This window comes from Entelurus aequoreus, linkage group LG19 (genome assembly GCF_033978785.1).
Source record: "Entelurus aequoreus isolate RoL-2023_Sb linkage group LG19, RoL_Eaeq_v1.1, whole genome shotgun sequence".
Taxonomy (NCBI): Eukaryota; Metazoa; Chordata; class Actinopteri; order Syngnathiformes; family Syngnathidae; genus Entelurus; species Entelurus aequoreus.
The window spans coordinates 34,020,160-34,036,928 of record NC_084749.1 but is presented as its reverse complement, the minus strand read 5'-3'; the positions used below and the strand labels follow the sequence as shown (position 1 = coordinate 34,036,928).

The following is a 16,769-nucleotide window of genomic DNA, read 5'->3' as shown; positions in this document are numbered from 1 at the left end:
TATGCGAGGAGGAACCAAGACGTCTTCCTTTAATACGAGCAATTTGATCTCCCACCTCTTCAAGAATCATAAGGAGATACACGATGAATACAAGCGGAAGATGGATGTGAGCCCAGTTTATAATTTCCTGTTATACAGTATGCCAGGCAGTCTTGCACTAAAGGAGGACTACGTTATTGTTTACTTTATTACTCTAGTATACTTTGGACTGAAGCTGTGTGCCTTCATTGTTTTTGTAGCTGTTGTTTTGAGGCATGTTTAAAAAAAATAAAAAATAATGCACTTCGTGAAAGTCAAAGTATAGTATTTGCCATAGTTGTAATGGGTATCAGGATTATCTCAGGGAGAGCATGTCCCAAATTCCAAGCTGCTGTTTTGAGGCATGTTAAAAAAAATAATGCACTTTGTGACTTAAATAATAAATATGGCAGTGCCATGTTGGCACTTTTTTCCAAAACTTGAGTTTAAGTTATTCTCTTATTTTGGAAAACCTTGTTACATTGTTTAATGCATCCAGCGGGGCATCACAACAAAATTAGGCATAATAATGTGTTGATTCCACAACTGTATATATCGGTATCGGTTGATATCGGAATCGGTAATTAAGAATTGGACAATATCGGAATATCGGATATCGGCAAAAAAGCCATTATCGGACATCTCTACTGGCAACTAGAGCGCTAATCGCCAGCTGACAACTAGTGAACTAATCGCTAACTGGCAACTACAGCTCTAATTGGTACCTAACAACTAGTTTGCTGATCGCTAGCTGACAACCAGTCCGCAAATAGCCACCTGGCAACTAAAGCGCTAATCACTAGCTGGCATCTAGTGAACTAATTGCTGGCTGGCAACTATTACGCTAATGGCTAGCCGGCGACTAAAACATTAATTGCTAACTGGCAACTAGTCCGCAAATAGCTAGCTGGCAACTAGAGCGCTAATCGATACCTAAAAACTAGTCCGCAATTAGCGAGCTGGCAACTAGAGAACGAATCACTACATGAAAACTAATCCACTAATTGCTAGCTGGCAACTATTACGCTAATGGCTAGCTGGCAACTAGAACATTAATTGCTAACTGACAACTAGTCCGCAAATAGCTAGCTGGCAACTACAGCTCTAATTGGTACCTAACAACTAGTCTGCTAATCGCTAGCTGAAAACCAGTCCGCAAATAGCCACCTGGCAACTAAAGCGCCAATCAATAGCTGGCATCTAGCCGAGAAAAATCGCTAACTGGCAACTAGTGAAATAGTTGCTAGCTGGCAACTATTACACTAATGGCTAGCCGGCAACTAGAACATTAATTGCTAACTGGCAACAAGTCCGCAAATAGCTAGCTGGCAACTAGAGCGCTAATCGATACCTTAAAAATAGTCCGCAATTAGCGAGCAGGCAACTAGAGAACGAATCGCTACCTGAAAACTAATCCACTAATTGCTAGTTGGCAACTATTACGCTAATGGCTAGCTAGCAACTAGAACATTAATTGCTAACTGGGATAAAGAGTAGGGTGTCCATGCAAATGCCATTTATAGACAACACTGCAGTGTGTTGGATCATTGTTAATGTGTATTTAAAAACATTTGTGGAAAAATAATACAATTGAAAAAGTGTGATCAACGAGATAGTGCCTCCGAAGCCCCCTGGGGTTCACGGACCAACTTCAAAACCAACTTTTCTTACCTATTTGAATGTTTTTGTGTATGTGGGATCTGCATAAGTCCCCAATATGTGAAATCAAACCATGGAGGCATGCTACAGATCCATACTTCCTCCAAATAAGCCCTTTGGAATTTGAGACTTTAGTGACATAATTTTCCTTAGTTACGTCAGCAGATATCTCTCCATATTAGGTAGAGGGTTACCCAAAGAGCTGTGCTCGAGTCTACCTTTTTTAGTCAGTTGTAGTCAATAAGCTTCTTCTTTTTCTTTATCCTCTTGTTGTGTGGCAAACTGTCTCGTACATGCACATGCATCCTCCGCTGTTGCCATGTCTAATACATATTAGCGTCAAAAATTCTAACTTATATGACTCCATAGAGAAGCGCTAAAAACTACAACATGGGTGACGTGGTAGAGATGTAGTCGACGTCTAATGGGCGCTGCTCTTGTGGCGACCCATCAGTATTCCTGTTCTGTTCAAGTTCAAGTTTTATTCACAATACCATAGAACAATTACAATAGTAGTGAATGTCATTTAAGGATGGTGGTAAGTGAAAGGGTCCCCCAAATAATCTAGAAGAAGCTTTTGGCAGGGGGTCCAGAGGACTGTCTACCACTTTATACTGTATGTCTGTTCTTGGACGGGTTGTACTGTAAAAAAATTGCCCCCCGGGGACAAATAACGTTTTTTAAAATTGAATTGAAGGAGCCTTGGCACGTAAAAAGGCCGACAACAAAACGGTGCATTCTGAAGAAACAATCCGAAAGCGGCTTAAAGATGGACTGTAAAACATAATCAATGTAACATTTTGACCAAAGAACCCCTATTACATGTTATGTAGACCACAAGGAAGTCTTTAAATGTAGAAATAAAATCAAAATATGACCTCTTTAAAAAAAAAAAAAGAAAAAAAAAAGACTCATCGGTCAGGATAATCATTGAGAAATAAAAGTCTTCTACTTGCGACGAAGCATCATAATTTGACTTTGCAACAATAAAAGAGGGGCTTTTTTGATCTCATGAGTCCAGAGTGTCTGTGTTCTAAAGTAAAGGCAATAAAAAGCGACACGCCAAGCACGAGGGGCAGTATCACGACCTTGGCTTGCTTCAGTTGGCCAAGACAAAGTGTCAACAATATAAAGTGTCTTAGCTGAATACCTACGTAGAGTGAACGGGTGGATTTTTTTCGTCAGTCAATGTCGTTCCTGATAGTGCAGGGACATTCCAAAATACCAATGCTGGGATTCAATGAAGTCTTATTGTGAAAGGGTAACTCAAAGACACATTAACAATTTCTGGCATGTGCTGAAGGAAACCATACATAGTAACTAGTAGGGCTGGGCGATATGGCAAAAAAAATGATCAAAAATTATTTTTATATCACCCCATCACGATTAATATCACAATTTAAAAAAAAATAATTTTTTTGAAGCGGACTGTCCCGTGCAGGATTAAACCGAGTACCGTTGCATCCCTACTGTTTATTACTGCAGTATCTTGTAACATACAGTACATTTCTGCCAGGTATGATTGAGGTAATAATATATGCTAACATTTTGTTCATATCTACGATTGTGGGGCAATGGTAAAAGTAACCCACGCTACGGTCTGCAACTGGCTTTAGGGCCACAGTTCGTTACGTTTTGTGAGAGTAAAGACAACAACTTTGTTCCTCTCGAAGTTATTTTATTTGTCATCACAAACTTAATTTTGCAGTAAACAAGTGGTGTACTGAATACGATAGGACTTTTAAAAAAAGTTAACATTTACTAAACAACCCTTTCAAATGATAAATTATTATTTGATTACTTGTATACATATGTGCTTCTCACCAATGCTTTGGTGAACAGCAAGTGGTTACCCAGATATTGGAGTTTTCTTAAACTCAAATACTGTACCTTATATTTATCGGAAAAACATTAAAGTGGAGTTCGAATTTGAGGTACTGTAAAATAATGTGTACCAACACGTAAAAATATTTGTAAGGATTATTTCAGGAACAAAATGTTATCTACAAACTCAAAAATGATTTGAACAAAAAGTGCACAGTTTTTTACTACAAGCTATATCAGACGTGTTAAATCAGAGCAAACACGAACAAAAAGTCTGGTCCAAAATATATTTAGATATATATTTTTTTCCTGATTAAATTAGTAGATGTGTTTAATCTCTCAGTCCGAACCAACACAGCAAGTCTGCATTCAGGGCAGGATTACTGCGCACCCACCACAGGGTGAGCTGAAGCAGACAGTGAGAGAAAGACTAAAGTATTTCACTAACGTCGCTGCTCCTTCTTTAGGATAGCGTTGGCCATATTTTTTACTTTTTCTTCTGGGCTGCATTTCCAGCTTTGTAAAGGGAAGAGGCGCAACTCTGATTGAGCATTAATTACGTCGTGGCGGGACGTTGGACAGGGACGGTCGTGAACACACGCACACATACACAAACACACACAGGATCACGGTCAATAAATTCTGTGCAGGATTATACTAAGCAGTTTTGATTCCCTACTGATTACTACTGCAGTAAAACATATGCTAACAGCTGATCGTCGCGATCGAACTCAATCACCATCCTCGATCATAAAATCGCCCAGCCCAAGTAGTGCATCCCAAATACAGAGGTTGTAGGGCTGGATGACAATGTACTGCTATTTAGAACAAATAAGTACTAAATGCATCAGGGTAAAAAAACATGGCTTTACTGCATCTCATGACCGGTATGTGACAGATCCCCAACATGCAACACGACGGTAAACATCTCGGTTTTGTAAAAGACAACCGCTTTTTGGTCACGTACTTGGTATCGTCGGCCACTTCAACCTCAGTGGGAGCGGTGATGGGAGCGTTGGAGTGTCCAGCTGTGGGATCGTCAGTGTTCAGCTCGCCATTTGTTGAGCTCATCACCTGTGTGGGCACAGAGACCAGAGAGCTCAAACACACACTCACGTGCATTACAGAGCCCATTGATTGTAGTGTGACAATGCAAGGTTGCAAACTTGTATCGTTTCTGATCGCCAGCCACCTTTGAGCGTATCAGCTTGTGGTATAAAAACTTCCAACTAAAGCAACTTCATAGAAGCGGGAAAGCTGCAGTACTGCTTGTCGAACACTGGGTGGCATAGTTGAGTTGCAGCAATAACAAAGGAGGCCTCTGATTTAAGGATCCATACAAATAGCCATATTCAAAGCACGTGGGGGACGGCAATGGAATTTAAAACGGCACTTAGGGGAAAATGTACACAACATCTACACAGCTGTTGCATTTAGCCAACCATTTACAACAAAAATCTAGATGTTGTCTCTGCACAACCGTTCACATAACAGGCTATTAGCAGATGAGGCGATTGCTGCTGTGAGAGCAAACAGGACCGAGGAGACACAGCGGAGGGTTGGGGATAGAGCGCAGGCAATGCGAGGGATAACCACAACACGGACAGAAACACACAGCGTCATGCAGTAGCCGTCTGAGCAGTAGCAGCAGTACCTGAACAGAGCCCCCCAGCCGCTCAGCTGTGAGGTGCGACCCCAAAGTCTCCTTATTGGTCACGGGAGTGGGCTGAGACTCACTTCCTTTGGGCTCAGGCGACTTGATGCAATAGCAAAAAAAAAAAAGGTTGAGGACGTGGGTGGTGGTGGTGAAGGGGCAGGGATGATGAGGTAGCAATGTGGTGAGGTTGTGTTTATGTGTGTGTGTGTGGTGACGGGGAGGGTGTCGTGATGTGAGGGAGTGAAGGGGCAAGGTAAAGATGGGGTGGGTGAGTAAAAAAACAAAAAGAAAGAAAAACAAAAAACAATTACAGAAGACATCTCCCAAGCAGAAGCAGGCTTGTTAAGACATACTACAGTATGTTAATAGGAGAAAAGGGAAGCAAAATTCATATGAAGCACAGATCAACACACTTACAAGTCATGCAGGAGGAAAAGAAAAAGCCTCGAGTATTCAACAGACACAGCTAAGTACCATCGAGTACTTCCCTTTAGCCTCCTACCGTATTGTTGTTAGGGTTGGGTACCACAATGGCACCGGTAAAAGAGTAGTAACAAGGCTGAAGCTATCTGTGCTTCATTTTGGTGCTAAATAAACACATATGCATCCTTCCAAGTGCTTGAAGGAGATATTGTCTCATCCTGACAGAGGCACTTTCTTTTCACATTATTGCCGACTTATAACGGCAACAGCAGTGATCAGTTTCAACGCTTTTGAAAAAGTGCTTTTCAAAAACGCACTTCCCCAGTGCAGCAAAGAGATGCATTCACACGCCTCGGAATTCTGAACTTTGACATTACAACACAGGCAGGTCGTTTTTTTTTTTTTTGGCACATGCTCTGGTTTGTTTTGCTGCAATAATTCTGACAATTTGTTGTGGATTTTATTTCATAATGTTGAATTTCTCCCTTAAGCATCTTATTCATATCATCTAACTATTTAAATTACCATCATCTTGCATGTCACAAAATTATGTAAAAATCAAAAAGGCATTGTTTGTAGGGGTGTCCCCATACAACATTTTCACTCTTGATACGATACCAATACTGGAGCCTTGCGTATTGGCCGATACTGATGCGATATCAGTTTGAATCATAGTACATACTTTTGTTTTGTACTTTGGAATGTTAGAAAATGTTTGATGACGTGGATTTAGAGAACGAACAGTGGTAGGTATGAAAAACACTAACCTTATGACAGATTTATGCTTTTGAAGTGGAGTGCTAAATTCCTATGAATGTTCTCATTCATCCAGGTCATTGTCATCTCAGGGCGTTCAATCGTTCGCAACTGGACTGCTTGGTTTGTCTCGGAAGACGTTTCGCTGCTCAATTGTTATTGGCGACACTCACTGGTCGAAATAATTCATTATGGTAAGCGCATTACTGATGAAATTGAATGATGCGGACACGGATACTTTCTAATACCTTCAAGACTTTATGTGCAAGTAATTTGCAACTATAATTATTTAAAACTGGTTTATATTGACAAACGCTGTGTTTCAGACTGCAATATTGTTCAATTAAGGGCGCTTAATATGTACATCTAGCTTGTGTGGTTAGCTGTTGTGTAGTTGCGAGCTCCTAGTAGCCTATAGCCTACCATGTTTACCTTTTGTAAATGACTTGACTAAAATACAAGAAAATATCAACCTTGTGTGCTTTTTTGAGGGCATTTACTGTAAATGTTAAATGGCTGTCCAGGCTTGCATAAATAAACATACTGCAGGACTGCTGGTATCTGAGCAACATCAGAGATCTTAGATGCAAGCCGATATCCGATACTTGTTTCTTTTTTGTTTTTTTTTCCAATATAGGATTGGGGCACCCCTAATTGTTTTTAAACATTTTTCATCATTGGTGCCGGTTTGGGAACCGTTTCGGCAACAGTATCGGTTAAAATGTTAACCCGAGGTGTCCTAACCTTTTCCACGGAGGGACGCATACTGGTAAACCCAAACAACATGCGGTGACCATTTTGATATTTGAAATTTTCAAAACCAATATATAGATTTTTCTTATTCAAAAAAACCCTGCTTGTCAGCTTTGTTTATTAGCGTTAACCTTTCAAAGTTTTTTTGTAAAATAACACCTGTTTGCTCTTTTTGCCTATTTCAGCTGCACTCGGGCGGGAGGCAGGGGACACCCTGGACAAAGTTTTAGTCATTATTTTTTAGAATGTGCTGCGGGCCGTTAAAAAAATTGCTATGCAATTGGCCCCCGGACCTAACCTTGGAGTATAAACGATAGTCATCCCGTTATCGTAACGGGCAACGTGCATGGTACTTCAGAGGTTGCAATGTTTAATGAAAAGCAATTTTTAAAAAAAAGGTGGCGTCAACAGTGGAAGCCAATCATAAAATCTCAACACCCTTTTAGATTCATCAAGTTTAACAACATATCAAACCCTTGTAGACCATGAGGTCCTCTGGCACCAGCTCTTTATCCAAACACCAGAAAAAAGACCAATGGTGAAGCGGCATTTAGCCACTATGGCCCCACCTGTGGAACTGTGAAAACCGTTGATATTTCATAATAATAAATGGTTAAAGGCACACCTTTTTAATCAAGATTTTTACTGATCATTTTAAACTCTTCTTTAGGTTCTTAATTTTTATTAATTTGTTTTGTTACTATTATTTATTACTATTATTATTATTTTCACTATTCTATGTTTTTATTTATTTATTCCATCCATCCATTTGCTACCGCTTGTTCCGTTCGGGGTCTCGGGGGGTGCTGGAGCCTATCTCAGCTGCACTCTGGCGGTAGGTTATTAATATATATTATTCATATTTAGTTTTTACATATATTAAAATTATATTTTATATAATTTTTTTAGATTTCATAAATGTTTATTATTAGTTATTCTCCAGTTTGGACGCCTCAAAGACAACATGTTTCCTCAATTCTCAGTGCCATGCCATGTCTTGTTATTGTCAAAAGTTCTGTGTTGCAACTTGCCTGTGCATGAAACGTGCTATATAAATACAGTTTGATTGATCTGTGTCCATGAGACATCTTATACAAGTTTTTTTCAATAAACCAATCATCAGAAATGATGATAAAAGTTTAAAAGACTTGGATTATGCTGGGAAAGAAAGCTTTGTCACACATTAAGCATCTATTGTCATTACTGGTATGAACAATGCAGTCAGCATTTTCAACTCAGGCATGCAATGGCAATGATGTATGAATTAAAGGCAACACCCAAACACTGCTTTCTTTCACAGCTAGCCAGTCACACTCGTGACTGTGCAGGTACATTTATGCTGCTGTCTGACAATAGAACAATAATAACGTCATAAACAAATAGCCTCACGACTGAGATTTCTGCCATGAAATGTGCGTGTGTGACGGAAAAGTGGCAGCCCTTTTCTCCAGGAAGTTGCTTAGAGTTGGATACAATAAGAACAACCAGGTAGAGGAACTTGAATGACTGGGTTGGTGGGTCAGTCAGTCATCTTGTAGATTGGCAGGCAGGTGTGACAGTTATGTAATATTGCTAAATAACTCACCTGGTTTTTGGTCTGCTGTTGTGCTTTGTCCCTGCTGCTGGGCTGCAGGGGAGCATCACTGGGGATAGGGCCTATTGGTGTGGGCTAAAGCAAGGACCAATACAGAACATGAATGAATGAAAACGTGCAATGTAGATATCAAAAATAAAGCAAGGAATACTGCGATATCAATAAGCAGTGTTTCACTTGAATAACAAATGCATCCCAGGCTAATTCCCCTGACTGATTTCGAGACGACTCACCAGGGATTTGCCAACCCAGTCATATTCATAGTCAAAGACGTAGCCGTTTCGGTCAAAGAGATCAGTGAAGAGCTTTCGCAAGTAGTCGTAATCGGGCTTCTCAAAAAAGTCCAGCCTCCTCACGTATCGCAGGTAAGTAGCCATTTCTTCTGTATCAAACGGGACGTAAGCAAAAAAAAATGATGTTTTAATGCAGAACGGCAATTATTACACATAACAGTTCTACTGACCAGGGAAGCTTTCACAAAGCACTTCAATCGGTGTTGCTCGTTTGGTGTCACCGATTTTCTGATACCTCTCCTTTAAAGTTTCAGCCTGTAAGGAAAGATAGATGATGCATTATTAGCACTTCGAAGGCTGGGCTAGTACATAACCAGAGTCAGTGTAAGGAAAAAGGTGTAATTACGGATGGGAAATCGAAAACCAGTTTGTGTTTCAATTCCTGGGAATCATTTACCAGTTTTGTCAACAAGGCCCTTTTCGATTCTTGTGAACGCACGGTGTCACCACGCAGTTATTCACGAGAAAGGATGACACCTTGGAAACTTGCGATACTTGCAATGTGTATATTTCCTCAAACAATAGCATACACAGTATGTGATAACTTTGAATGAATTACATGTTTTCGATCACCGCTGAGCCAGAAGTGAATCTCCACCAGCGCCAGTGTGTCATCTGCTGTTAAAACTACAGGTAACTAACAGTGCCTATTATGTTAGCGCCTTATTGTAAAATCTGCTATTATCAACTGTAAACATGAAATGAATGCTTCTCATGCATTACATTTGCCTTATATGACAAGACAAGGTGTGATTAGCTCAGAGGCTGCACACCTCCTCTTTGCCTTATATGACAAGACAAGGTGTGATTAGCTCAGAGGCTGCACAACTCCTCCCTATCTTAGAAGTGCTCTCCACAGCGGAGATACTGTAATTAGTAAGATTGTGTATCCTTTCTGAAAAAGCAGGTATGCATATTTTTCTGCTATATAATGGATAATGTTCATAGTTGCAGAATTTTACAATGCAGTTCTATTAGACGTGACTTGCTTGTAATAATCACTGGCTGTGCTCTGCTCATATAGTCTTTCAAAAAAGATTAATTTCAATTACTATTAGAAAAATGTTCAACATGTTACTGAACATTCTGGTGTAATTGTCACAGAAAAATGTATGTTGTATTTTGTTTATTTCTACAGTAGAATATCCATCTTATTATTATATTATAGTCAATTTCAAAACACATGATTTTACCGGTCGATCTACGTTCCCATCCTCACCTATGGTCATGAGCTTTGGGTTATGACCGAAAGGACAAGATCACGGGTACAAGCGGCCGAAATGAGTTTCCTCCGCCGGGTGGCGGGGCTCTCCCTTAGAGATAGGGTGAGAAGCTTTGCCATCCGGGGGGAGCTCAAAGTAAAGCCACTGCTCCTCCACATCGAGAGGAGCCAGATGAGGTGGTTCGGGCATCTGGTCAAGATGCCACATGAACGCCTCCCTCGGGAGGTGTTTAGGGCACGTCCAACCGGTAGGAGGCCACGGGGAAGACCCAGGACACATTGGGAAGACTATGTCTCCCGGCTGGCCTGGGAACGTCTCGGGATCCCCCGGGAGGAGCTGGACGAAGTGGCTGGGGAGAGGAAAGTCTGGGCTTCCCTGCTTAGGCTGCTGCCCCCGCGACCCAACCTCAAATAAGCGGAAGAAGATGGATGGATGATTTTTTTCTGGAACCTGGCATCCCATTGAGGCTGAGGGTCTCTTAAAAACCCCACTGTTGGGTTTGTACACTCGGTTTCTTCTAAATCAGGGGTGCCCAAATTTGGCACGCCAAGTCGTTTCATTTAGCCCTCCACCAGGTGCTTTCCCAAATTGAATACATATTCATACTGACATCTTTCAAGCTCGCACAATGATTGGTGACATTTTTTCAAGGCTGAATAGTTGCCATCTATCAAACGTGACAATCTCCACTACCTTAAATATGGCGATATGGGGCTCAACGTCTCACGGATGTGTTCAAACAGGCCATTGGCACGTTATCACTTTAGCCCTTGAGGCAAACAAATTGGGGCCCCCTTTTCTAAACTCAACAAAATTGATGCAAATGAGCCTGGTTTTTATCCTGTTTTCCAAATAACAATTACGAACCGGATCATTTAGAAGAATCGAAAAATGGAATCTGAATCAGAAAAACCTGATCAATTCCCATCCCGTCCCGTGTAACATTTAAATGTATTACAGTTAGAGATGTATAACGTTAGAGGATTTTATCGATAACAATATAAATAGTCCTAATCAATACCATTATTCATCGGTACTATATGTAAAAAAAATTAAACAATTTTATTAAAATTTTTATAAGCACAAGAGGTTGTACACCACCAACATCATGCAACATCTCAAAGCAGGGAAGTCATTTATAAACACCTGCTTTTTAAGTTTTTAAACAAGTCAACTATGTTTGCAGTGCATCATCTTGTAAAGACCACACAGATCCATCAACATGTTTCTATTCTTTACAATTATCCTCAGCAGAGCACAGACATTTTACATGATGTATCAAATATATAATACAAATCAATACAATCAACTAACATGTTAGGTGGGTGTGCATGTAGGCAAGGTGTGTTTTGATGCCACGCAAACGAGGCGCGAAGGAGTGTGACTAAAGACCTGTCAAATGATGGTTGCTTCAGAGCAACTTTATGGATTATTATATTATATTACTTACATATTATATTACTTCAATAATTCACATTGAGTGGATTAATATTGGCCTTTGAATTACTGGACTACTAGAGTGATTGATAAAGCGCGGTAGCAGGGGACGTGAGTAAAGAGTGTTCACTTTAAACTGACTAACTCTAATCAGCGTGCGTCACTTTTGAAAAGGAAATATTGTTGTTGCAAACTTTTGTGTGTGGTGTTGCTTCCTTATTTGTGATTAACCAAGCCGATTATAACATCCTACACAGGTCTGGTTTTATGCATAGCACCAGCAGCTGAAGTGAATGTGACAGCGTGTCATAATTACTACGGTCAACTGGATTAAAAAATTACAGATAGCCGTATCATTTGTCCAGATGCTTAACGGTCCTCATGGACCGACCCAATTAGCAGCCGGTACAAAAGAATTCCGGTCCTCGGTACACATCCCTAATTGTAATATGTAGTGCATTGCTTGCAGACAGGTTGGTCTGGTTTGTTATTCTACGTTCTTTAGTCATGACACACATTGGGGTTCTGAAATCATTACAATGGCTTGGTTAAATGAATAAAGGCATCATAATTCAATGGCAAGTGTTTTGCACACAACCAAATGTACAAGCATGATGCAAAAATGGCCCACAAGGGTGATCGGAAAGCAATGCTCTAAAATGTTGAATTCATAAATTCTAACAGAAAATGGAAGATATTTTTGATTGTATTTAATTATCCCTAACTTGCAAGTGCATTTTCTATTGTCTTGTCTGATTTGGCCCGCCACATCATTTTGTGTGGCCGGCGAAAGCCTGGAAATAAAGTGAGTCAATAAAGCACTTCCTCTTTCTTAACTCATTCTCCTTCTATGCCACATCAATATGCAATGCACTCCCAACAGGTGGTGCATCTCTATCCTCCTTCAGAACCGCACTAAAAGAACACTTACAGGCAACTACAACCCTAGACTAACACCCTCCCCCCACCACATCCCACCTCCCCGGATTGTAAATAATCAAATGTATATACTTCTTCTTATGCTTTCTGATCTCACTATGTTCACTGCTCGCTGTACATATCCTACGAAGTGAGACCTAAACTGTTTCAATGTCTATTTCTCAGATGATATTATTGTTGATGACTGAAGTGCTAATATCAACCAAACCTACCCACCCCCACCCCACCCCCGCCCCACATGCCACCCCCCGGATTGTAAATAATGTAAATAATTCAATGTACTGTATATACTCTGATGATTAACTTGTGTGATGACTGTATTATGCTGATAGTATATATTTGTACCATGAATTGATTAACGTGGACCCCGACTTAACCAAGTTGAAAAACTTATTCGGGTGTTACCATTTAGTGGTCAATTGTACAGAATATGTACTTTACTGTGCAATCCACTAATAAAAGTTTCAATCAATCAATCAAACCCATAACCAGTGTTCTGAAAAATACTTTGAAAAAGTAATGAATTATAGTAAAAAGCAATTTAATTACTAACGGAATTACTCTTTAATAAATGTAATTCATTACTAGGGAAAGTAATTTATACATTACTTTGAAAAAAAACTTTAAATATTTGGCATATGCATTTGAAAGATGTTTAATATAAGGGCGCAGTGTGCGGAGTCTGTACTTTTAAAAGGCGGGGCCCGTTGCCTAGTGACGTCTGATGTCATCGAGGGTTTCAACGGAGCTGTGCTTTAGCGGTTAGCAGCACACTTTTGTAGGCTCTGACGCCAGCTTTTTTTAATCTTTTCACCGGATTCTGTTCCCCCTGCTTGATAAAAAGATTGAATGTACTTCGATGGCTGTCATATCTTCATGTCAACAAACGGGGTATATTTTGGAAGACAAGTTTGTCATTTCAATCATTGATTTGTTGTTCAATATTCCCATTGCGTACGTATGTTGTTGTCTGCTGTGTCACAGCGTGATGGTGCCACTTCCTATTTGATATCAAGTTCATTTAAGTGTGGTGCTGCTTGTTGCTTTCATTAGTAAAAAGATATTTCCTGCATTGAACTTGCTGCACTTATGACGCTGTCTTGTTGTCGACATAAAACCACATAAAAAGATGCGTGCCACGTTACATCAAGCTATCGCGAACGGCATTGTAATGGACCTAAAAGTAATTATAAACCCCGTTTCCTTATGAGTTGGGAAATTGTGTTAGATGTAAATATAAACGGAATACAATGATTCGCAAATCATTTTCAACCCATATTCAGTTGAATATGCTACAAAGACAACATATTTGATGTTCAAACTGATAAAAAAATTTTTTTTTTTCAAATAATCAACTTTAGAATTTGATGCCAGCAACACGTGACAAAGAAGTTGGGAAAGGTGGCAATAAATACTGATAAAGTTGAGGAATGCTCATGAAACACTTATTTGGAACATCCCACAGGTGAACAGGCAAATTGGGAACAGGTGGGTGCCATGATTGGGTATAAAAGTAGATTCCATGAAATGCTCAGTCATTCACAAACAAGGATGGGGGGAGGGTCACCACTTTGTTAACAAATGCGTGAGCAAATTGTTGAACAGTTTAAAAAAAAACTTTCTCAACCAGCTATTGCAAGGAATTTAGGGATTTCACCATGTACGGTCCGTAATATCATCAAAGGGTTCAGAGAATCTGGAGAAATCACTGCACGTAAGCAGCTAAGCCTGTGACCTTCGATCCCTCAGGCTGTACTGCATCAACAAGCGACATCAGTGTGTAAAGGATATCACCACATGGGCTCAGGAACACTTCAGAAACCCACTGTCAGTAACTACAGTTGGTCGCATCTGTAAGTCCAAGTTAAAACTCTCCTATGCAAGGCGAAAACCGTTTATCAACAACACCCAGAAACGCCGTCGGCTTCGCTGGGCCTGAGCTCATCTAAGATGGACTGATACAAAGTGGAAAAGTGTTCTGTGGTCTGACAAGTCTACATTTCAAATTGTTTTTGGAAACTGTGGACGTCGTGTCCTCCGGACAAAAGAGGGAAAAGAACCATCCGGATTGTTATAGGCGCAAAGTGTAAAAGCCAGCATCTGTGATGGTATGGGGGTGTATTAGTGCCCAAGACATGGGTAACTTACACATTTGTGAAGGCGCCATTAATGCTGAAAGGTACATACAGGTTTTGTAGCAACATATGTTGCCATCCAAGCAACGTTACCATGGACGCCCCTGCTTATTTCAGCAAGACAATGCCAAGCCACGTGTTACATCAACGTGGCTTCATAGTAAAAGAGTGCGGGTACTAGACTGGCCTGCCTGTAGTCCAGACCTGTCTCCCATTGAAAATGTGTGGCGCATTATGAAGCCTAAAATACCACAACGGAGACCACCGGACTGTTGAACAACTTAAGCTGTACATCAAGCAAGAATTGGAAAGAATTCCACCTGAGAAGCTTAAAAAATGTGTCTCCTCAGTTCCCAAACGTTTACTGAGTGTTGTTAAAACTACTTTGGCACGTGTTGTAGCCATGAAATTCTAAGTTAATTTAAAAAAAAAAAAAAAAAAAGTTTATGAGTTTGAACATCAAATATCTTGTCTTTGTAGTGCATTCAATTGAATATGGGTTGAAAAGGATTTGCAAATCATTGTATTCCGTTTATATTTACATCTAACACAATTTCCGGGGTTTGTAGATTACTCGTTACTAGTCAAAGTAACGCGCTGTTATTATTAGTGTTGGGTTAGTTACTGAAAACCAGTAACTAGTTACAGTTACTACTCAGTTACTTACACCAAAAAGTAATGTGTTACTGTGAAAAGTAACTATTTAGTTACTTATTTTTTCTTTTTCTTTTTTTAAAAGCTCCCATTAATGCCCTTTTAGCCTTCATTTCAGTATTGTTATTGCACTGGAGAATAATACAATCTGTTGATCAACTTGACATGCATTTGCATCACTGAACTCTGCTAAGCAATGTGGTCTACATACAACACACAAAGACAAAGATATGTTTCAAAGGGCCAATTTATTTCAGGCCAGAAAAAATTGACAAAACTATTTTAAATAGCTGCAACATAACAAACATAAGTAACAAACAGCATAATAACAACATAGCTGTAAACCTGGCTTCACCTAAGGAAGGCACACGTGACATACACAAAGCCTAACCAGGCAGATTTGAATTGTTGTTTTGGGCAGTAGACAGGATCTTTGATCCAAGACACAACTTACATTTAACTAAAATGTTCTTTTCTTTGTGCTCGACAAAAAAAAGAAGTGACAATATCTCCATGTTAAGACACTCGAGTCGAGTGAGGCTCCGTTGTTAGTAAACACAGACACGCCCCCCCCCCCCCCCCCCCCTTCCCTCTACTCCCCTACCCACAACCACACCCACACCCAGACACACACAGAGCGCGCCTCCGGCTTGTGACACAAGAAAAATCAGAAGGACGACACCGCAGCGCTCCAATAAAACACACCCAAATCTTCTGTTTCTAGCCGATACTACATAAAAAATACCGTAAAATAACGCAGGAACGCATCATGTATTAACGGTAACTGAGTTACTGAATATAAAAAATAACGCATTAGATTACTAGTTGCCGCCGAAACTAACGTAACTTTGTAACACGTTAGTCCCAACACTGGTTATTATATAACGCCATTATTACGAACACTGCTCATAACTGCCATGGCAACCTCGAAACTATTTGAGACCCCTGCCCTATTGGATAGTTTTTAATAGAATGGTAACTAAGTGATTACGAGGTTAAGATATTAAAAATCTTTAGAAACACTTTTACAGCTATGAATACAAGTTGGTCAAGGTATTTTTTTAAATTAGAAAATAAATAACAAAACCGAGTGAGAGCAAAAAATACTATTTCTAATTTATTACATTAAAGTACAATGTGGAATTTTTTTTCACTACAAGTATACAGTCAATCTTTTGAGAATAAAGTCATATTTCGAAGTAAATGTCCTCAAAGTACAAAAATAAACACTTGGATCAAATTCTATTAAATTAATTTATACGTTTTTTTTGTGGAAAAAAATACAAATAAAATACAGACGAAAGTGTAACCAAGTTACACTTTAGTAAAGGTTACACAAATAACTAAAGTCTCAGTCACACAATAACACGAGCTTGGAGTTCAAATCCCAGCCGAGTCATACCA

At 39.8% G+C, this 16,769-nt stretch overlaps 1 protein-coding gene across 4 annotated transcripts in view; it reads right to left on the bottom strand.

The window, feature by feature from the left end:
* Positions 1-16,769, bottom strand: part of csnk1g2b (casein kinase 1, gamma 2b) — a 99,097-nt gene that overhangs the window by 1,884 nt on the left and 80,444 nt on the right. Inside the window, exons 7-11 of one of the 4 annotated variants that reach the window (XM_062028369.1) lie at positions 9,148-9,232; positions 8,918-9,066; positions 8,676-8,759; positions 5,156-5,257; positions 4,469-4,575 (exon numbers count right to left, since the gene is read on the bottom strand). In XM_062028369.1, coding sequence (XP_061884353.1) covers positions 4,469-4,575; positions 5,156-5,257; positions 8,676-8,759; positions 8,918-9,066; positions 9,148-9,232 — 527 coding nt within the window. The remainder of the gene's footprint in view (positions 1-4,468; positions 4,576-5,155; positions 5,258-8,675; positions 8,760-8,917; positions 9,067-9,147; positions 9,233-16,769) is intronic. The other 3 variants (XM_062028370.1, XM_062028372.1, XM_062028373.1) reach the window with 3 other exon arrangements.